At 45.5% G+C, this 24,172-nt stretch overlaps 1 protein-coding gene across 1 annotated transcript in view; it reads right to left on the reverse strand.

Annotated features, from left to right (window-relative positions):
* DPP6 (dipeptidyl peptidase like 6) overlaps positions 1 to 24,172 on the reverse strand; it is a 776,249-nt gene that overhangs the window by 203,775 nt on the left and 548,302 nt on the right. Inside the window, exon 7 of the mRNA XM_032643847.1 lies at positions 8,426 to 8,507. Coding sequence (XP_032499738.1) covers positions 8,426 to 8,507 — 82 coding nt within the window. The remainder of the gene's footprint in view (positions 1 to 8,425; positions 8,508 to 24,172) is intronic.

Here is a 24,172-nt window from a genome sequence, read left to right on the forward strand (position 1 = left end):
CGTGGATGAAACGCTCCCTGCCCCCTTTGTTTTCAGAACTGGGTGAGCAGTAATGCCCTTGGGGACTGTGACCTGGGGGAGGCAGCTCATCCATTTCTGCTCAGTTCGCTGTGGCTGCTGGTAAGGACTGGAGAACAGCGACCAGCTGGAGGTCCCGGGGCTGGGGACTCTGGTTTACAGGAGGGAGAAGGAGACAGGAGGTCCCACAGGCTTGTGGGATTCCCGCCTGCCCCCGCCTCCGCTTTACTGAGATGTAACTGACATGTATCACTGGGTAAATTTAAGGTGTACAGCACATTGATTGATACACTTCTCTACTGCAAAACGATTACCTCCTTCCACTCACTTAATTAGCATTTCATAAGTCAGACAGAAAGACAAATATTGTATGATCTCATTTATATGTGGAATCTAAAAAATCCGAACTCATGGCAACCGAGAGTGGAACGGTGGTCACCAGGGAGCAGAAGGTGGGGTGGGGGGAAGGGCGGGGAGATTATGGTCCAAGGAAACTAGCTTCCAGTTAAAGGATGAGTATGTTCTGGGCATTGACTGCCCAGGCTTCTTATTTTTTTATTTTATTTTATTTTATTTTGTAGGACATATTTTATTTATTTATTTTTTAACATCTTTATTGGAGTATAATTGCTTTACAATGGTGTGTTAGTTTCTGCTTTATAACAAAGTGAATCAGCGATACATATACATATAAATATATCTCCATATCTCCTCCCTCTTGCATCTCCCTCTCATCCTCCCTATCCCACCCCTCTAGGCGGTCACAAAGCACCGAGCCGATCTCCCTGTGCTATGCGGCTGCTTCCCACTAGCTATCTATTTAGAGTGAAGTCAGAAAGAGAAAAACAAATACCGTATGCTAACACATATATATGGAATTTTTAAAAAAATGGTTCTGAAGAACCTAGGGGCAGGACAGGAATAAAGATGCAGATGTAGAGAATGGACTTGAGGACACGGGGAGGGGGAAGGGTAAGCTGGGACGAAGAGAGAGAGTGGGATGGACTTATATACACATATACTGCCCAGGCTTCTTATAAGGAACTATTCTCTCTGTTCCTCCAGGGATAATCCTGCGGTGGCATCAGCGCAGGGGAACTGTCACCTGATAACGGTCTTTTCTAAAGAGACACGTTTGAAAACCGACGTGGAGCCAAAGGCTTAGAGGCATAGGAGTTGATGGTGCATCTGGCGAACGGCTTCCCTCCCCGCTACGAGTCGGAGAAGAGTCGCGGAAGAGACAGCCCGTGGCCCCCCACCCAGACCCTCCGTTATAGCTGGCATCGCCCCGCTCTATCAAACGCAGCCCCACTCAACTTCCTACACATACCAGACTCTCATCTGATGAAATTCATATTTTGTTCTCATTCTCTACATTTTGGTTAAGCCACGTAATAACCCTAACAGCAAGAACAACAATAAATGCCATCCCTCAGCGAGCACTTTCTTCATACCAGGTTCCATTCCACGTACTTTAAACAGATTAACTTAATCCATATGGTGACCCCTACAAGATATGCACTGTTATCTCCATTTTACAGGTGAGGAAACTGAGGTCTTAAGAAGTTAAGTATTTTAATCCAGACCATGCCTTTGGCACGTGCCAGCAGCAAGATCCGAATATGACCCTCCGGCTCCAATGTTTTTATTATTAATGAAATAATAACTAATAATTAATGTTTTGGTTTTGAAAACCGAAACAAATTAAATAAAACTTCCTTCTCCTTTTAAGGCTTAAGATGGGGGCCTTCAGATTCTGAGACGGATGAGGTGGTTGTGATGCTAGCTCAAGGCTTCTAGGTTCAAATCTGCGTTGGTTCCTGGACTCCCGGTGTAGTGGAAGGTGTCCTGGCTACACCTGCCCATCCTTTGAGCTCAGTGTTGCAGGGTGAGCGCCACCCACTGGGCCCTTCTACCTGCACTTGGCTGTCACCCTGAGAGCTGAGGTCTTCCCCACGGCTGCCAAGCCCTCTGCAGGCACCCACACCTGAGAGGGGCAAGAGGCAAATGCACTCCAATCCTCGCGTCTATTCTCTCTGCCATTTATTCCATTTGACGAAGTGTTTTCAAGAACAACTTCTTCATTTAGTATCTTATGCTGAATTATTGACATTTCAGTAGCATGAATTTTTACAACGGTAATAAGCTATTTTTAAAAATTCGTTTTCAAATTAAAAAAATAAAATCAGATAATGAATCTAGGTTAAAAATACTAGACAGAATAAACATATACCTGTCATAAGCCTTCATGCATCGAAATGCATAGCAACTGAATATAAAGCAAAAATACACAGAAAAGCAATTAAAATTTAATTAAAACACAAATATATTGGTAACCTTTATTCTGCCTATTTCAGAATTAGACAGCTGTGTTAGATCAAAAATGAGGATCTACAAAAAAGAACTGAATAATACAATTTTATAGTTTTTAAATGGAAAAATACATCGTGTATATATATCCGTAGAATGTTTGTTTACAAGAATTAATTATATACTTGGCTAAAGAAACTGTATAGGGTATGCTCTATGATTAAAATAAAGCTAGGAATAAGTAGTTTTTTAAACAGATTGAAATTATAATTAATAAAATACCTTGGATCAAAAAAGAAATCAGGGGCTTCCTGGTGGCGCAGTGGTGGAGAGTCCGCTTGCCAACGCAGGGGACACGGGTTCGTGCCCCAGTGTGGGAGGATCCCACATGCCGCGGAACGGCTAGGCCCGTGATCCATGGCTGCTGAGCCTGTGCATCTGGAGCCTGTGCTCCACAACGGGAGAGGCCACAGCGGTGAGGGCCCGCGTACCACAAAAAACAAACAAACAAAACAAAAAAAAGAAATCAAATCTGAAATTACAAATGGTTTGGAAGGAAGTGAAAATGAAAATACTTCATCAAAAATTTAAGGATCATAATAAAGGTTGTATTTAGAGGAAAAAAAATAAAAATAAAATTTTGTTTTCTTTAAAGTGGGAACTCGAATGCTATGAAGTGACCCAGTGGGAGTGCAAAAACCTTCCGCCTGGATTTTCCTGAACCTTCCACTGACCCACAGAAGCATACCGTGATGCCATCTGGGAGGAAGAAGCATGAGTCGGTGCCAGTGAACAGGTGAAGTAAGACCCTCGCTTTCTTTTTTTTTTTTTCTGCTGGTGACACGTTAGAAAGAAAAATAACCTCCTTTGATAAAATGATGTTGTTAAGTAGGTGGGAAAAGAGCACTGACACAAAAGGGCTCCTAAGAAGTTCACTTTTAAAGCTTACTTTCCTTAGAGCGGACTCAGGCCTTTAGAGTCACAGCTGTTACATCCCAGGCCTAAGAAGTGTAATCATCACTAAGGTACAGCCCGGCCCAAGACTCTGCAAAGCTGTCTCCACCAGGTAACTCGGAGAACACAGGTGTAAAGATTTCCATGAGGAAAGGCGGCTGGAACTCGGGGAGGAAAGCCCGATGGACGTGTGGGGCTGGAGAGAATCAACAGGACAGCAGGTGACGTAGTTCACTCCTGGGAGGAGGCCCGGACTTCAGTGTCCTGGCTGAGCAGGGAGAGACCTGGGAGGGCTTTGTTCCAGCGGAATCATTTTATCCAGACTGGAGGGTCCAAGAGGCTTGGGCAGCTACCGATCTCCTGCAGCTCCCGCTGTGGACAGGACACTAAGTCTGGGCGGAGTGGACAGAGACAGGGCGGGGAACATTTCTGAGGGCGACCGCGCAACACGAAGCAATCATGGTTGCCAAGAGCTGTTGACTGTGGTGACAGAGGCACCTTCCATCAGAAGCGGAAGTCGGTGAGGAAAGAACCATGCCTCCCTTCTGCAGCTCCAGGATCTGGCAGAGGGTCCAGGACACGGGGAGTGTTCAGTAAACAGATGAGCGTCCAAACTGTGCATACACAAAAGGACTGGCCTGCCAGGTCCTTCACGTTTAGCTGGCTGACAGCCCACATCTGTCACCCCCCGAGAGTTCTGGGGCTATGGGCAAATGCTTAGGAGTCCAGTCCCCACTGCCCTGAGACCTTGTCAGGAGAGCTGATATCTGAACCGTTCGTGAAAAAAAGCAACTTTGTTAAACAAAGACTCCTTGCCTCTCCTGGATAAATTATTCTATCCATGATTTTGCCTGGAAAAGTATCCTAGGGTCTAACAAGCCATGTCATCGTGAAGTCAAGGTGAATCCCAACTTTGGTAAACATGCTTCACTTTGTTCTCTGGTCTCCAGGGAGACACAGAGCAGTAGCTCACTGTCATCCGTACCATAGCCTCCCGCCCTGGGCGATGATGGGTAAGTCAGCTTCCTCTTCTGAGTGGGGATGCAGAGCCCTGAGCACTCCTTAGTTTTCTTCCATTGGGCTGCCACATCCCCAACCCCATCCGCTCCCCAAGGACGGCGCCAGCCCTGTCTGCCACCAGGTTCCCTCACCAACCCCTCTGCTCGCTCTTCACTTTGCAATTCTGAAGACTTTCCGACTGGCTTATTGTTCATTTGTCCCCATCCTGGGAGCAGGCCAAGCAAAGAGAGGCCCAGTCTCTTTGTTTCTGATCCACCAAGTGGACCTGCACAGACTCCAGCCTCAAATTCTTAATGTTGTCTAATGCTGTGCAGTCGCGATTGCAGAAGTTCCCACGTCACGTGGTTCTAAAAGAAAACATTGCTATGCGACAAATTCACCAAGTTCCCTGTGCTGGTGTGTTAGCCCGCAAGGTGCCCTGAAGAGGCCTGAACTCAAACGCCGTCAGCTGTAAACACAAGGAAGGCCACTGCAGCTGCCCTCAGTGTTTGTGTGTTTTTACTAAATGTCTCTAGCAGAGATGACATGCAAGGAAATGAAAGGATAATCTGATCATATTCTAGGTCAGCAGAGACAAAACCTCACATAAATAGACAAACACGCGCGGGGGCAGGGCTTCACGAAAAGATCAAAGAACTCAGAGACGTTCTCAACTTAGGCAGAGACTCGTCTGCAGAGGACACCTGGAGAATGATACAGTATGGAGAGAAATTTTGATATAGTCTATGTTTTAGTGTAAATCACTACGTATACTGACCGCATAAAGAATGGGAGAAAGGGGAAGCAAGGGGGAGGAATCTGTTCAAAGTTTTACATGTATTTTCTCACTTAATCCCATTTAATCTATCCAAATCCATTTTCCTATCTCTAGGCTTTCAGTAGATGATGTCGAATTCTGGAAACAACCTGGTTATCCGTCTTGAACAACCAAGACCACAGACCAGCACCATTTCAGAAGTGACTTTCCGGCAGAATGGAGGCCTCCCCAAGGTCAAGGTTTTCCCTCCCCTCTAACAGTGCAGAGACCAGTGTTCCTGGCAGTGTTCATGACCTACGATGTGATTGAAGGTCTAACAAAATCTACCCTAAAAGGTAAGAGCCACTAATTGGAGGCCACGTCGAAGCATTGGAGAAAATGCCTTTAAGCCCCTCCTGGTGCCCAGTGTCATCTTCCTGTGGTTTATGGGGTTCCCGACCCAAATGTATCGCTGAGACCCCTCCTCACGAGGAGGTGGCGATGCTGGGAAAGTTCTCTGGTGAACTTTAACCACAGCTGTGTTCTCTGCTCCCGAAGGAGAATTACTCATTGAAATTAGAGTCGATTTCCTTTGGGGAGCAATATTTACTTTTTAAAATAAAATGGCAATGAGATTCGTTAGTGTTTACAAGGCCTGCTTGTGGGTTTTGAATTTTCTTTGGCAAGAGTGCCCACTGGGAGTACTGGTCAACTGGGTGCTGGTCCCAGGGGTCAGGCCTCCCCAGGTAAGGATGGCCAAGAGGGCATTTCCTCCCCTGAAACATTTACTACCTGGCCCCTTATGGGAAAAGTTTGCTGACCCCTGCTCCAAGCTATAGGATAGTTTCTCAGTGATGAGCTGAACTGCCTACTAGACTCAGTACAAGAACAGTATAATAAAAACTGCAAAGTTAAAAAAGTTTAAAAACTCAAAAATTCCATGAGCACATGAGTACTTCTGGTACTAAGCTCAAATACTGGCAATTACTACTTAACCGAACCTTTGCTTCCTTGCACAGAAAGGAAGCCGAACTTCCCTCCCCGTCAGTAACATCCTAAACGTACACGCAGATTCTGGCTACTTGTGTCCACCCGATTACTTTATGTTTAAGTGGTTGAGGACCACAAGAATGTATCAGCTGATTATTAACCCGTCCATTCACGCATTCACTTTTGACCTCAAGAGATATTTCCTCAGCGCCAGGTGTTGAGCTAGGCACTCAGAACACACAGACGAAAAGTGCTCGAGGCTTAGACCAAAGGCCGCCTCACCGCGGAGAGATGTGTGGGCAGGAAACTGTGTGACAGGAGATCGCACGGTGACACGTGGGCTCCGGAGGTGCCACCCGGCCGTGCGGGCAGGGGAGCTTTCTCAGAGAATGTGATGCCTGCTTATGCTGCCGGTTATTCTTTAAGAGATGAATATACTAACTTCTGTAATCACTTAACCCAGCCCCGTCCACTGGGAAGCCTGGCATGAGTGTAAAGTCAGTTTACAGGAGGCAGCGGTGGCTTCAGGCAGGGGAGGGACTGGCCAATGAGTAAGCTGCCCAGAGAATGATGAGCCCAGGGCCCCAGCTGCGCCGCATTCCGGACAGAATCCTAAGGCGTGTGTGTGTGTGCGTGTGCATGCGTGCAATACACACCACCTCCTTTTGCAGCTGTGGGTTGATTTTTCCTTAAATTGCAAGTCCTTTCCAGAAGGCAGGCCTAGGGGGCACGACCTTGTTATAGCATCCGGCCTCCCCCACGGGCCCACGTGAGCCTGCAGGTTTAGTGAGAATCACTGCGCAGGCAGGAAGACAACCCGACAGTGCCCGGGTCCTCATGTTCTTTTCCGGATGACGATAAAACGGCTGGACGATGGCCACTCAGTAAGGTGCCCATTCCCCGTGCCCGCCCCCGCCCCGAGTGGTGCCGTGGGCCCCCAAAGGACCAAGGAGAAAGGGGAGAGCCCGCTATGGAGGTGCAGTGTCACGTTTACGGAATGACTTGACGGATGTGGGAAAGATTTGCTTCCCAGAACGTTTCCATCGTTGATTTTCAGAGGGACTTAGCTATCAGATCAGTCACGTGAGTCTTAAACACTTAGGTCTTCTACAGTCTCCTGTGGAATTGCAGTTTTTCCTCGGGTAAGAGTTAGCGCCTTTGAGCAATGATGACTCTTCTCTCCTGGTTCTGACTGCGTTGATGGACTGCTGTCATCCTGCCGAGTCAGCCCGCAGCACCCTGCTGGCCTGCTGTCACTGGCTTAGATCCTCACATGTGCCTTTCGAAACCTCTGCTCACGAAGTGCGCAGCACCAGGAACACCGGGGTAACAGCTAAAGCAGCCTCGTGGCCGATACCCTCCTGTTGCTTCAGATCGGTTTGAGGCAATGGAATTAATACGAAACCAAGAAAAAATAATTGTACTATTGGGGAAAGCAGGACTGTTTTAATTCCTAAGACAGCAGGCAGCCTATCCAATAGAATCTTGCCCCAAGATTTTAAAAAATGATCATTTTCTGCGCTTTTTCTGGGAAAAGAAAGCTTTTAAAATGCAGCTTTGTTAATCAGCTTAAAGACGTAGGAGAAAATGGGGACATGATCAGCCACCATGCCACCTGACCTTCAAACCGCAGACACTTTCTGCAACCTCCTGAACGGAACTGACAACTATCATCCGGTTTAAGACAAATGTAACGCTGGAGTTGGGACAAACCTGCAAGGTCACCTCATCCAGATTTTTCACTCAGTAGCTGGGCCAGGTGACAGCAGCCTGGCAGCTAGCTTGTGAACACCCAGGGTTAGAACCTTTGTCTTCTAACCGGTTGCTCAGACCCCTTTTCACTACACCATCCTGGCCATTCAGTTTCTTGAAACATCTTAGCTTTGCCAGTTTGAGTGGGAATCCATGAAGATGGTCAGGGTAACGCAGAGAGGGCCACACTAGCTGTGGAGGATTCCGCAGATGCTACTTGCAGGGAGCCCGGCTCTACCATGGCCAGCACATCTACTTTTCTCATAAAACCTGCCAAAGAAAAGAGCCAGAGCTCCAAGAGCAAAGCAGAAGGACCTTTCACGACTCCATGATTCTGATCGCTCCCATCTGCGGCCCTCTGACGAGGTGTATCTCAGATTCACAGTACGTCTATAGTCCATACACACACAGCTCCAGTCAGGGACTGCTTTAAGGATAAAGGGTACCAGAACCAAGGCATATGCTCTCCCAATTGCAAGACTGTTCTCAAGCAAAGAAATGGCCATTTACATCTGCAGATGTTCTGGGGACTTTTTCAAAACTTAAATTCACACAAATACAGATTCTGAGTATAGTGAGATACATTCAGTGTATAAAACGGAAACTTCAACACAGAAAGTTGGTCACTGAAAGCGACGTGCTTACCAGCTGTTGACCCTTGGGGCCCCATCCTGCATACTGAAGTTTTGCGTTGCTGACTTCTGGTGGATCTAGACTTTGAGGATCCCTGAAAGAAAACAAACAAGCAAAGAAAAATGGTGGGAAACAAGCATTTAAGATGCTGTAATATTATCCTCCAGCTGAAACGTACTCCTTTTTCTTCCACTGAATCAATTTCAGGAGCTTGTGTTATTAAATAAAATGTCTCATTTCAGCCTCCATCAGATTTCTTCAGATAAACAGATAGATAGATAAAATTATATATTTATATATATTTATATATGCATATAAAATTTACATGAACCTGCAATAGGTCCATCACTGCTTAACTTCAATAGTAAATCTTCATCAAGAGAGAACATGCAGAGAGGTCTGTAGATCAGCTTTTAAAATATCCATAACAGTCAAAATTAAAAATGAAAGCGCATAGCTATGCAGTAATAAGTCCCCACAACTCGTATTTCCATCGTTGGCTTTCCTGGCAGATAGGTTTTTTTCCCAAGCAGGTCATTCTGACCTTTTAAAACCGGTGGTCTCAGGACAGAGTCCACCCTTTGGTTTGTGTTGATAAGAAGGGAGGGAGGGAGGGACAGAGAGACAGAGAGACACTGAGGTGAGAGGGAGTGAGAGGAAGCATGGGAGAAGGATTTTTTTCTTTCAAGCATCACTTACGCTTTTCATTCTTAATTTACTGATATGCAAAACACCATGCTAAAAAAAATCCTGTCTATGTACTTAAATAAAAGTAATAATGAATAAAAGTCATAACGAAAAAGAAAACAACACTTTTATAGATATCACATATTTCAGCATATCTTGTAGCTACCACTGTGCTCCCGTGTAGGAAAGACTGACGTCTGTGTTTCTTTCGGATGCTGCCTCTCCCTGTGTCCTGCTGGAGAGGCCAGGCTCTGTCAGGGGAGCTCCCTACCACCCGGCTATGGTGCTTCTTGTGCAGAAGACACAGCTATGAATGTGCTCATTCAACTACAGAGAGACTAGGGTTGAGTGGTCTTTGGTGAATTTTAGGAGTTGCTTGAACCAAGATGAAGCAAGAAGGGAAGGGAGGTGAAACGGGTAAGGAAGTGCTGATTCAGAGCTTAAATCAGTAGAAAATTCTAACGTAAATGTTTAACAATACTATCAGGGCAAGGCAGAATACATTTCAGAGTAAAAAGTGTCAGGGAAGACAAGATAGTCTGCAAAGCCCCAGGGTAGTTTTAGATGGCATGGAGATGGGTCTGGAGAAACCAGGGAAGCCTGAAGGTGGGTGATAAGGTATGGAGTAAGGGGTGACCATGACAAGAGGAGTTGGCTGGGAAGGCTGGTCCCCAGGCAGTTAGAAGAGGAAGGGCGTCTAACATTCCAGCTTCCAAATAATTTTAACAAATCCTACCATTTGTATGTTTTTAATATTTCAAAGTATTTTCGTAAACATAGGTGATTTCCTCTCTAACCTTGTGGAGGGAAAGGCTTTCTAAGGATGACTCAAAATCCAGAAGTGATAAAATAAAAGAGGGGTAGACTTAACATAAAAATTAAAAATGTTTTGCATGACAAAAACCCACAAACAATAGAAAATTGGAAGAAAATATTAATAACAAATACCATGGAAAAATGGCTAATATCCCTATTACATAAGTAACTCTAAAATATGGAGGTTATAAAAGACCAAAACAAAAAAATAAGAAAAACACATTAACAGATAATTCACAAATACAGAAAAATGGTCCTCAAATGTATTAAAAAGTACTCAAACACAGGCAAAATTAGAGAAATACAAATTGAAACTACACTGATATCATTTCTCACCTATACATCCATACACATACATACAGATAGATCCAAAATCCAGATATGTGAGTCCACAGGTTAGTACACATACATACATGTCCTTGCTCTGTTCATAGAGAAGACCAGATCCAATAACCACCAGTAACAACGAGCCCACCCAGTGGGCTCACATGTTGCTCTCTCAGCACCATCTTCCAAAAAATAAATAAATAAAATAGTGCTCCTAGGAGAAGAAATTTATGCAGGCTAGCACAAGAAAAATGCAGGATGAGTCTGAAACATCTTATGGGCCAGAAAGTAAGGAAATACTCAAAAAAGGTAGAGCTTGTTAACAGAAGGCAGAACCTCACTTACAGGGATCTCTCACGGCCAAAGCTGGAATAATTTGAGCAAAAAAAATAATGATAATACTGGATTAACCCATAGAATAAAACAAATATTCATGAATCCTTACTAATATAAAGAAATAATCCAATATATAACTAAGTGGGGGAGGAGAGCCAACTCTTCCTCACAAGAGAATTCCAATCAATCAATCAATTCCAATCAATTCCAAGGGGAGAAGGTCGGAGCATCACCCTTGGTCGGACACCACAGTGATGAACCCTGCAGACAAGATCCACCGAGATATGCTAAAATCAGTGGGTGAAAGTCTGAAGAGAAACAAGATCTGCACAGTCACAGGATATTTTCCAACCACAAAGGGGAAGAAGATGGCAACCGTGCAGGGAGAAGCCTGGCAGACAGCAACTCAACCCGGAGATCCGCTCAACACCCCCAGAAGTGAAACACATCAACATCACAAACCTTTAGCAAGATGCACTGAGACACAACATCCTACATATGGTATCGTCACCGGCAAACCCCGTCAATGATTCCCGGAGAATGAAAACAGAATCTGGGTAATAAGTCTAACCTTTTCTTCCTCTGTGCTTAGTCTAGTTCCACTTGCTCACAGGGGGTCGCGTGCAGAGGCCTCGCTGCTCAGACCCGAGTTTCTGACGCAAAACGGCTGCACCCGACACCTCGGCTCAGGGCCCTGTGCACGGACGCCGCTCACAACACCGTGATTCAAGATGGCAGCAGCGGGCCGTGTGCAGAACCGCTGCGCCCGGCACTTTGCGATCTGGAGCAAACCGCTGCCCCGCCCCTGAGAACCCCGCCCCCTCCCCCGGCCAGACCCTATAGAGCAGCCCCGCCCTGGCCTGAGGGCAGAGAGCGCGTGCTCTAGAGCCCAAGCCATTCTTCGCTCAGAGAACAAAGCTTCCCTCTGCCTCTGAACTGAGCTTCGTCCCCTTCTACTGGCTCCAGCGACACCACGCAGGAGACCCCTGTTGGGGACCAACTTGGGTGGCTCGGTAACAATATTTTTGCCAAAAATGCATCGCCTTACTCCAATCATGAGAAAACTTCAGACAGACCCAAATGGAGGCGCTCACCAAAACAGCTGACCTGTGATCTTCAAAAGTGATCTTTCTTTCCATGAAAGACAAGGAAAGACTGAGGAAACGTCATAGCCTGTAGGGGACTGAGGGGAAGTAACATCTACAGGAATGTGCGATCCTGAGACAGAAAAAGGACACTGGTAGAAAAACTGGGCAAATGCAAATAAGGTTTGTAATTGAGTGAATAATATTGTACCAATGTTAATTTTCTGTTCTTGTCATTATAAAATACACTGACAGTAGGAGAAGTGGGTTGAGGAATAGAAGAGAATTCTTTGTACTATTTTTGCAACTTTTCTTCACCCAAAATTCTTCAAAATAGAAAGCTAAAAAATTCCGAAGAATTTTAATAGCTTATGTCTCATTGGTCGTAAACATTATTATAGGAAATAAAGAACAGTTAGAGAATTCCCCTCCCAACATACTGTAATCTCGATATTGAATTGAAAAAAAAAAAAATTACTTCCATATCTAGACAGTATCAACACACACATTTGCATAAGCAAATAAGTAAGGATGGAGGGGTTATGGGGGCGGCCCTGAGTAAAAGACCTTTTGCAGATTTGAAGGTCTAATGAATTCACCTGGCCTGAGCTGATTTAGAATTTTCCAAGCACAGAGGACACAGTAAGAGATCAGAAAGGAACAGCCTTACTTAGTATTGAAATTCAGTTTGTTAGATTATGGTTTCTAGCAGGTATCTAGGATATTCAGGAACAGTAGACTAACTTCTCTTTAATCTAACGAGCGTCAATTTCCATAAATGCTACCTGGAAAGGGTACCTCCAGTGGATCAAGTGTCTCAGAAGGTTGGGTGAGCACCCGGCCATGCACACCTTCCAGCTTTATGACCTCTGCTCCCCTGCACACAGGAGACCTTTACACCCTCTCTAGAGACAATGCACATTTCCCTCTGCTCATCACCAATACATCAGACGAGTGTCCCCAATGTGGAGGTAGCACAGTAATAGGAAGAACCACAGACTGGGGATCAGAAGTCTAGCGGCCGAGTGCCAGCTTCCCGAGGCACAGAGCATGTGCTGGGGCTGATCACACGTGACCACAGATCACATGACTCAATAGTATACTGTATTACATGATAGATACTGAAACCAGGTAGCACAGCGCTTACCTAGTAGATACTTGAAAAATGCCCGTTTGTTTACTCATGGGTAAACTGCTAAATACTCAAGTCAACCATGCACCACTATCTAGGTGTAATTCTAAGCAGAGGCACAATCATCCACCATCTATAGGGACAAATTTACTCCACAGGACCCAGCAAGCCAGCGCATGTCCTACGCTTCTGTATTAGGTGGGAACTTGGGTATAGAGAAGTCAGCTCTCAACCATGTCTTCCTCATTTGTTTCTATGAAATAAGCCTGTGTTTTGGCATCTGCCTGCGACTGGGTCGGATTATTTCGCTTTCATGTTAAAAGCGCCTTTCAGCCTTATCTCTTCCAACTCCCCCTCCAATGATCCACTTGATGGTCATTCATCCTCTGCTCAAATCTCCCACTGAATGGCTCCCCTCTCACAAGCCTAGCAAACACCCAACTTGGCTTTATGTTCAATCTACCTCCTTCATAGACCATTGGAAGCAGCAGAGAAAAGCTCGGAGCCAGCTGGAGTCTCCAACCCTTCCCGTCATCGTCCTTACAACCAAGTCTTGGGTGGGCATGTTCTTCTCAACAACTCCAATCTTTTGCTGCTCTCTTCACATCCCCTTTTATCTACTGCCTCTGAGCAGAGGCCCACCTGTGGGGCAGACAGGAAGGGGCCCCCGGTTCTGATCACCTTCCAGGAAGAACCTGTGGCTCGGCTCCCAGCTGCTCACATCAGGAGTCGGCTTCAGCTTTCAAGCCAGGCCATGCTCACCTTGGGCAGCCCCCAGCCCACGATCGATCATGGCCAGGGCACTGGAGCCTGATACTTTCACCAATTTAAGGGTCCTCGATGGGCAGTCTTTGCTCTGAGCTCCCCATTGGGTTGTCCCAGGTGGTCAGACATGCAGGAGTCTGAGGCCCAATCCGGCTTCTTCTCCTCTTCCCAGCCTTGCAGCTGCCATGTTTGCCTCGCGGCCTGAAGCTTTTTCCTCCCAATCCTGCTGCTGCCCTTTGGTCTTTCATAGGCCTCACTCTTAATGTAGGTAAGAGTAAGGCCTTTGCTTCCAGGAAGGCTCAGCTGGCACCCCAGCTCCCTGCTACCAGAGGCAGTGGCGTCCCCTCTGCCCACACATGTAGGTACCCGTCCATCCTCACTCCAGCGTCCGAGGATGAGGCATCCCCTCTCCTGTCTAAGCCAGCTCCTCCTCTGTACCTCCTTTTCCATTCCAGCCTAGAACCATCACATCCTTTCCTTCCCACTTACCTTCTTGGTAAACCTTTATTATTTATTTTTATTAGTTATTTTTGAAAATTAACACTTATTTTCCAGGGCAGTTGTAGGTTTACAGGAAAACTGAGCAGAAACTACAGAGTTCCCATATGTCCCCTCTCTCCTGGCATCAGTTTCCCGACTTACAAACTTCTTGCACTAGTGTGGTACATTTGTGACAACTGACGCACCAATATCAATACATTATTATTAACTAAATTCTATAGTTTACATTAGGGTTCACTCTCAGCCTCGTGTGCTCTATGGGTCTTGACAAATGTACAATGTCATGTATCCACAGTCACAGGGTCAGAAGAGTCTCACTGCTGTACGAATCCCCTGTGCTCCACCTACTCATCCTTCCCCCTGCCCCCCACAGCCCCTGGAAATCACTGAATTTTTTTTTTTACTGTCTCCATAGTCTTGCCTTTTCTAGAATGTCATCGAGTTGGAATCATACAGAGTGTAGCCTCTTCAGATTGGCTTCTTTCACTTAGCAATATGCATTTAAGGTTCCCCTGTGTGTTTCTGTAGGTAACTTTTAAAAAAAAATTATTTTATTAAAGTATAGTTGATATACAATGTCGTGTTAATTTCTGCTGTATAGCAAAGTGATTCAGTTATACATATATTTACATTTTCTTTTTCGTATTCTTTTCTATGATGGTTTATCACGGGATACTGAATATGGTTCCCTGTGCTCTACGGTAGGGGCCTTGTTGTTTATCCGTCCTACAGATAATAGTTTGCATCTGCTCATCCCAAACTCCCAATCCTCCCTCCCCCACTCCACCCCCGTTGGCAACTACAAGTCTGTTCTCTACGTCTGTGAGTCTGTTTCTTTTCACAGATATGTTCATTTGTGTCATATTTTAGATTCCACATATAAGTGATATCCTATGGTATTTGTCTTTCTCTGTCTGACTTCACTTAGTATGATAGCCTCTAGGTCCATCCATGTTGCTGCAAATAGCATTATTTCATTCTTTTTTATGACTGAGTAATATTCCACCGTATATATGTACCACATCTTCTTTATCCATTCATCTGTTGATGGACATTTAGGTTGCTTCCATGTCTTGGCAATTGTGAATAGCACTGCTATGAACATAGGGGTGCATGTGTCTTTTTAAATTATAATTTTTGTCCGGATATATGCCCAGGCGTGGATTGCTGGATCCTATGGTAGCTCTATTTTCAGTTTTCTGAGGACCCTCCACACTGTTCTTCACTCCCACCCAGTATAGGAGCTCCCTTTTCTGTGGAGTCACGTTTATGCAGCCCCAGCCTCCCTAGGACTTGCTCCATCTGCACTTTCTACCTTCATCCTCTACCTCCTCCTTACTCCTTTCCACGGGGGCACCTTCCCATCTATGTACAAAAGACACATAATGCAGGAACAAACAAAACACACCTAACCTGACGCGGCATCTCCATCCACTTACGATCCACCCCCTTGCCTTCTTTCCCGGACCTCAGTGGGCAGTAGGTCCCATTCGGGGCCATTTTCTGACCTCCGACCCCATCCTCAACCTAGTGCAATGTGGCTTCCGTCTCACTGAGGGGCTGAAGCTGCTCTTGAGATCTCCCATCACCATCGAGTTGCCAAATTCTCCCTCTGTGGCCTCTTCTTCCTCTGCCTACTCCTTCACTGTGAGTGTCCTGGGTTCCACCAGCCGCACCTTCTCCTCCCGTTCCGCACTCCCCACCCTGGTGATTCCTTCACGGTCAACCTCAGTTCCTACTCTGAGGAGCACCAACACTGCACCCCAGCCTAGGTCTCCCCCCAAACCTCAGTCGACGTACAGGGTGTCTGCACATAGACATCCCACTAGTCCTCAGCGCTGACGTGAGTGAAACGAAGCCCCTTCTGCCCCCTCCTCTGGTGCTGACACCACAGTCCCCCAAGTCATGCAAGCTAGGAACCTGCTGCAGGCATCTTAGAGGTCAAGTAGCCAAAGCTATATGTTGTGGGTCAAATTCTGTCCCCACGAAAGATATACTGAGTCCTGACACACAGTACTTGTGAATAAGACCTTATTTGCAAACAGGGTCTTGGCAGGTGTCATCACATTAAAATAAGGTCATTCTTGGAAAGGAGGGGAGGCTAACCCAAATCCAGCAGCTGGAGTCTTCATAAGAAGAAGAAAAGACACAGAGGGAGAGGCCACGTGATGATGGAAGCAGAGATCAGAGCGACGCGCCCAAAGCCAGGAGCACCGAGGACTGAGTGCACCCCCAGAAGCGGGAGGAGGTGAGATGGGGCCCCTACAGGTGTCAGAGGGAGCATGACCTCGCTGACACCCTGATTGCGGACCTCTGGCTTCCAGAACTGGGAGAAAATAGATTTCTGTTGTTTTAAGCCACTGGGTTTGTGGTAATTTGTTACTGCAGCCCCAGGAAACTAACAACGTTTCATTTCTCAGGGAAACTGAAGCCCTGAGTGGTAAGTGATATGCTCAAGGACACAGAGCTGATCAACTTTTGTTTGAAGATTAATCTCCTGTTTTGGTCAAAGGGAAAAAAATTCTCCAACTGACTGAGGAACAAAGTAGAAAGACCCTCAGAGAGACCAAAGTAAACCCAAGGAAGCTTTATCCGCTGACCTCTGTGCTTTCATGTGGCTCCCTGTGGAGGAAGCTTCTCCATCAGAGGGGCCTGGATGCCGACTTCACACGTGGAGGACCACTCGCAGTGCTCTCTGCCTGGAGCCCAAGACCTGGTTCATTGTCATCAAATGATTTTTCCATCATGGACTGGATTATTCTGAAGGGTGTGTGTGTGTGTGTGTGTGTGTGTGTGTGTGAGAGAGAGAGAGAGAGAGAATAAGAAAGAAAATGCATGAAGCTGTGTATTTATTTTGGGGTTCGTTGGTGCCCTCCCCCCATTTTTCTGTCTTTTTATTTACTTATTTATTTTAAACAATCTATGGTAAGCTCTGTGATGAATCATCTCCAGGGTGAAGATGGATCGGTTAAAAAAAAAAATGATTAAGGAAGAATAAAATTGTCTGGACTTATTACATCTGAAAATAATCATGCAATCAGTTCTCATTTTGCTTATTTGAGCGATAAACAAAATAGGGCATAAATCATGATGAATTTTGAAAAGTAAATTAATGTAGTGAAGTTTACTCATTTATCTTCTGAGGCTAGTTCAGGGGATCGAAAAGCTTCCCCCAAAAAACAGCATTTGGAAAAGAAAAGCAAAATTTTACTTTTTTGGCTCCTAAACTTTCGTGGCGAAAGACATCAAAAAATAGAATTTTCTTTTTTTTCTTTGGCCGCACTGTGCAGCATGCGGGATCTTAGTTCCCCAACCAGGGATTGAACCCGTGCCCCCCTGCAGTGGGGCGTGGAGTCTTAACCACTGGGCCACCACGGAAGTCCCCCAAAATATCATTTTCAATATTAAATGATAAGTGTTTTCTGAGTCTTCCTATGTGCTTTGCATGGTGGGTAATATAAAAATATAAGATACACTCCTAGTCCTGGAATAGTGTCTGACACATTGCAGATATCCATATGTATTGACTGAATAATGAATAGATGGATGGATGGATGAACAAATGGGATCTAGTCTAATCACCATTGTTGATGGTCAGTAATACTGTAAGCTGATACAGCACTTAAAGATTTGCATTATCATTTTTTTATGTGTATCTTAAATTACACAGTTAAATTCTTGAGGGCAGGAATCCTTATAGGCAAAAACCCTTCCTGATTGGCCAACATTTGAGTACATAACCTACTATTCATTTTAATTTGTTTCTGTGTCTATGGTGTATCAGAAGTTCCTTTCCTCGTGAAAGATCTGGATATAGAACTTTTGAGGCAGAGATGCTCTACCCACGGAAAGAGTGACTCAGGGGAGGCTTGCTCTGAAATATTCATGATTTATCCCCCACCCCATCTACAGGGATACTTTAACATACATGGTCACAACTACAAGTACTAAAGAAAGTCACGCAGAAAGATTTTTTTTTTAAATAAAAGGAGACTTGTGTCTTATTTGTCACTGTATACCCAGTGTCTAGATCTGTTCAAGGAGGAGGTGGGGAGGGGTGGAGAGGGGTCTGGAGCCTTAGTCAAGTCTTGAAGTGTATTCTGGGGGTGAGGAAGCATTCTACAACTGATGGAGGTGATGGCTGCACAACTCTGGGAATACACAAAATACCACTGAATCATACAATTTACATGGATGAGTTGTAGAGTATGTGAGTTACAGCTCAATAAAGCTGGGACAGGAAGTGGGAAGGGGAGAGGAGGAGGGGGAGGGCAGGAGGAGGAAGGGGGTAGGAAGAGAGGGAGGGGGAGGGGTAAGAGAAAGGAAAGAAGAAGAGGAGGAAAACAGGAAGAACAGAAAAGAGGAGGAAAAGGAGGAGGGAGAGAAGTGGGAGGAGGGAAAAAAGGAGGAGGGAAGGAGAGGAGGGGGGAGGGGGGAGGAAGAAAGACAGGGGAAGGCGGAGTGGGAGGGGGAAAGGGAGGAGGAGTCCTCACTGTGTCTGCTCCAGGGCATCAAGCCTCATGTGCAGAATCTAGGTTCAAGGTTATTTCTGTTCGGCTAACGACCTAGTGCCAAGGCTTCATGCTCTAATGTTTCCTCCAGATGTGTTCCCTGAATTGGAATTCCCATGCCTCCTCCCTGGAAAGGGTGGATGATCTCAAAGATGGCAACAGCAGCAGCAAGCCTGAGCCCACAGGCTGATGCACTGGATGGAAGTGGAGAGAAGCCTGCAGGACTAAGGAGGCCACCCCGCTGTCCTTTGCCCCACCACACCCAGGGACGAGTGCGTGTTTGGTTAACCAAACTAAAGGAGCCAGCCCTGGTCAAAATTAACCAGCTAGGTTCTGGGTGCCTCTCAGCTTGGCCTCCAATCCTTCCAGAAAGCCCTCTCCTTGAAACCAAGCAGGATCCTATGGGGCTCCTGGGCACGAAAGCCTTTCTGTGTCCCCTGATTCTTGTTTGTGGGGAACAGATTCCAGCCTCCATGACCTTCCCTGAGTTCCAAAGGGCAGATTCAAACAGTTGCTAATCAGGGAAGGGAGGGGGTGCAGAATACAAGGGAGGAGCAGCTACAAGACAGTAGTGCGGCCTTGGGGCAGGTCCTGGTTCCCCTCAAGGGATACACAGAACAATATCTTTGAGCTCTTCTACAGAACTAAACCCCCAACAAATAGAAGATGTTAACTACTTGATGAAGCGTTCTTCATTCCAGAGAAGGTCACAGTTTGATGAACTTGAGAACCAGAGAAGCTCATCAGGAGACCCCCTGAGGCCAGATTAAAGGAGCACAGGCCCTGCACACACCCCATCCTTATCAGCAACCCTACCTTTAACCCAATGCTATAAAACTCCTCACCAAATCCTCCCAGGCTGGGGCACACGGTTTTGAGAGGCACACGCCTGCTGTGTCCTCCTTTGCCTGGCAAAGCAATAAAGCTGTTCTCTTCCACTTCACCCACAACTCTGTCTCCAAGGTTCGATTTGGCACCAGTGCACAAAGGGTGAGTTTTCGGCATCACCCTCTGCTGCTCAGAGAAGGTCCCCCCCCACCCCATGGTGCCACGTAAGGCTGCTCACGCTACACGCCTTGCACAACCCAGAACTTCCCATCTTCTTTTTTCCTACATCACCACATGCCTGTTCTTGGCCCCTTTCCTCCAGGCGCTGCTCTCTCAGAGTAGACATGCAGTCGACGTGATGACACATGTCACATGCTCTCAGGTGAAATTACAAAAGGGGCTCTTTGGAAGCAATGCCTTAACTCTGAGCCGTTCTGAGTAGGAGAGAATGTGGCCTTTGAATTCAGACATGGGCTGGAATTCCAGTATCTCCACTTATAAGCTGTGTGGCCTTTAACCTCTCTGAGCTTCTATTTTCTTCTCTGTGAGATGGGGTCATTTCCCATGGGGTTACTGTGAGGTTTAAGTGAGCAGATCTAGCACCTGGGTCCTGGAAATCAGGGCAGAGGCGTGACTGCTATGATGTTACTGCTGCTGATGGTGGAAGAGGTGGGAGATGGGAGAGGTGGGCATAATTCATTTGTTCAAGGCTTTGCCAAAGTCTGTGTGGTCTAAAGCTCTCGGCACTCTCAGGCACCTTTGGGTTCAGGTAATCTTCTGCAGGTGGGGTGCCAGTGTAGATACCCTTTGGGTTCACAGTGAGCTGTGCCAGCCTGGGCATCTGAGTTAACTCCTCTGTAATGATCAGTGTCACACTCGGCTTTCTTCCACCTATTTGTTTACCTTCTTAGAGGTTCCACCTTACACCATACAGCATAAAAAGCAAGTTTTTGACAGTGTGGTATTGGCATAAAAACAGACATATGGATCAATGGAGCAGAATAGAGAGCCCAGAAATAAACCCACATACCTCTGGACAATTAATCTACGACAAAGGAGGCAAGAATATACAATGGAGAAAAGACAGTCTCTTCAGCAAGTGGTGCTGGGAAAGTTGGACAGCTGAATGTAAATCAATGAAGTTAGAACACACCCTCACACCATGCACAAAAATAAACTCAAAATGGCTTAAAGATTTAAACATAATACACGACAGCATAAAACTCCTAGAAGAGAGCATAGGCAAAAACATTCTCTAACATAAATCTTATCAATGTTTTCTTAGGTCAGTCTCCCAAAGCAATAGAAAGGAAAGCAAAAATAAACAAATGGCACCTAATCAAACTTAAAGCTTTTACACAGCAGAGGAAACTATTAACAAAACAAAAAGACAAACTATGGACTGGTAGGAAATATTTGCAAATGATGCGACCGACAAGGGCTTAATTTGCAAAACGTATGAACAGCGCATACAACTCAATAACAACAACAACAAAAAACCCAATTGAAAAATGGGCAGAAGACCTAAATAGACATTTCTCTGAAGAAGACATACAGATGGCCAATAGGCACATGAAAAGATGCTCAACATTGCTAATAATCAGAGAAATGCAAATCAAAACTACAGTGAGGTACCACCTCACACCAGTCAGAATGGTCATCATTAAAAAGTCTATGAATAATAAATGTTTCAAAGGGTGTGGAGAAAAGGGAGCCCTCCTATATTGTTGGCAGGAATGTAAATTGGTGCAACGACTATGGAAAACAGTATGAAGGTTCCTCAAAAAACTAAAAATAGAGTTGCATATGATCCAGCAATCCCACTCCTGTGCGTATATCCAGAAAAGACAAAAACTCTAATTTGAAAAGATACATGCAGCACTATTTACAATAGCCACGACATGGAAACAACTTAAATGTCCATTGACAAGATGAATGGATAAAGAAGATGTGGTGTATGTCTACAATGGAATATTACTCAAGCATAAAAAGAAGGAAATAATGCCATTTGCAGCAACATGGATGGACCTAGAGATTATCATACTAAGTGAAGTAAGAAAGGGAAGGACAAATACCACACGATATCACTTACATGTGGAATCTAATATACAACACAAATGAACTTATCTACGAAACAGAAACAGACTCACAGACATAGAGAACAGACTTGTGGCTGCCAAAGAGGGTGGGAGTCGGGGAGGGATGGACTGGGAGTTTGGGATGAGCAGATGTAAGCTATTATATATAGAATGGATAAACAGCAAGGTCCTACCATATAGCACAGGGAACTATATTCAATATCATGTAATAAACCATAACGGAAAAGAATATATATGTGTATAACTGAGTCACTTTGCTATACAGCAGAAATTAACACAACATTGTAAATCAACTATACTTCAATAAAATTTTAAAAAAAGTGTTTGATCATTTTAAGGGCTTTTTTGTTCCTGCCTTCTAGTAAAGTCCCAGGACAGAAAAAAACAACTGAAGAAGGGCTGCCTGGAAACACAGGCTTCAAGGAAGTCGGTGATTGCTTCTCGGTCTGTGTCAGGAGTGAAATGAGATCCCAGCCTTGTAGACTGGGGAAAACAGGAATTTTGAGAGGAACAGGAGAAGCTCTTTAAGGAAGTGGATCGACATGAGCGTAGCCAATTCACAACAGTGCTCTCTGCCTTTCTTCCACTCAGAGGGTCTGCATTTCCTCTCTGTCCTTTCCTGCTGCCTTTTCACCCTCTCCGCCAACTCATGGGCATAATCTCCAACTTTGGGAGAATCTGCTATCATTGGTCCAAAGAACAAATTGCTCGGAACTCTTTTATCCAAGATGTGGTTTCAGCGAACATAAATGGTGTAAAAGACAAGTAATCAAAACCTTAAAACTCCTCAGCTATTTGAAAGCTTTCTTCCATGGTTTAGAAGCAAAGTTGGTACCGAAGACCAACCCTTGTAGTTGATGGATGAAAATCGGTTGCACACAGCACAGCAAGGCAGCGTGTGATGGAGATGAGGGTCTGGAGGGAGCTGCTCACCACTGAGTCAGTGACTCCTGAGAGTCGCTTATCCCCATTCTGTTCAGGAGGAAGCAGGGCGGTCGATACCCCTTTATCAGCTCACAGTGTTCGAGGAGGAAACGCACATCGTGTGCGGAATTTCCCTAAAGAGCACGAACGGTTCTATGAAGTCTTGGAATAAGATGGGGTTCATTAATGATAAGGTCCCTTCAAGTTTCTGGCATCTAGCAATTGATGAAACATTAGCTAGGCTGAAAAACTGCCAACATTTCAACAGAATAAAAAAACAGATGAGCAGACTGGAGTGTTAAAACTTGGGGACTCTGGAAGTTACCGTTTCATTATGAACTCTCATGAATCCACAGGGTCCCAAACACTCTTACTATCACTAGCAAGTATTATCACAGATATGGGGAGAAAGTCACATTTTCCTACTCCTATACTTAAGACATTTGTTTCTACTATTTCTTAAAGGCTTTCATAAACAATTTATATTTTTCCATTCAAGCATCTCTTCCAAGAAGAGATCGGATATTCAGTAGAAATGGTAGACAGTTGGGAGATTTGCCGTGAATGGTTTAGGCAGTAAAAAGTCATACTATTTAAATGTAGACCGTACATATCTGGATGGGAGGCTACGAGTCTTACTTATTAAGGAACTTTAAATATTTCTTACATCTAAGCTTGCAGAAAGTTAAGGAAGCCTACCTTTCATACAATGAGAGCAGGGCTCTGTTACAATACACTCTGTCCACGGTCTTCAAGAAAGTCCAGATCTGAATTTTAGGACAAAGTGTGCAGGTGCAGTTAAAAAATGCATATTATATATACGTATATATTTTGAATACAACCATATAAACCATAGAAAGAAAACTCAGCAAAGCTTTTCAGCTTGTGTGGCAAATGGGGTTTTCCCAACATGGCCACAACAGTATTTCTGGTCCCAAATGCTTTTTCAAAACCTTGGCACTTTCCATCCAAAGATGGAGTTTATATCCTTGAAACTGGGCAGTGCTTTTGACCGCACCAGAGTCGAACGCAGCAGAAATGAGACTCCTGGGGCTGAGTCACGAGGCAGTACTGCAGGCCGCAGGTTCTCTTTCTTGGGAAATTCGCCTGTGGAACCAGCCACCACGTTGCAAGGGGGCCCAGGCCACATGGAGAGACCACATCGAGGTGTTTTAGGTGACAGACCCGGCCGAGGTCTCAGCTGACAGCCATCGCCACCAGGCACGGGAGGGAGCGAGCCTCCTGAGGAGCCGCCCCAGCTGACACCGCAGCGCAAAGCAGAGACGCGCTGGTCGCCCCAGCCCCGTGCAAACGGCAGGCTTGTGAGCCCAGTAAATGTCAGATTTAAACCCCCAAGTTTTGGGGTAGTTTGATATTCAGTCATAGTAACTGGAACTTCCAACATGAGTACATGGAAAATAAGAACAACATATCGCATGGGGGGCAGTTAAGATGGTTGGGACAAAGTGATCTTCATGGTGTCATTTGAAAGGTACAGACCTTGAACTTGCATCTATGAAAGTAAAGCCTCCCTCCCCTCCCCACTGGCCCAGCTGACCCTTCTAAACGGGCAGAGACAGTTAGGAAAGGTGAGAACTCCCCAAAGGCCAAGTATTTCTCCACACACAGATGAGCCACAGTGCCCTGCGCAGGACAGGGCGTGGGCCGTCGGGAGCCGGTCGTTGGAGGCGTCCCCCAACCGCTCTGAAATGACACCTCTTTCTCGCCCCTGCTCTTCTTCCCCTGTA

Source organism: Phocoena sinus, chromosome 9 (genome assembly GCF_008692025.1).
Source record: "Phocoena sinus isolate mPhoSin1 chromosome 9, mPhoSin1.pri, whole genome shotgun sequence".
NCBI classification, from domain to species: domain Eukaryota; kingdom Metazoa; phylum Chordata; class Mammalia; order Artiodactyla; family Phocoenidae; genus Phocoena; species Phocoena sinus.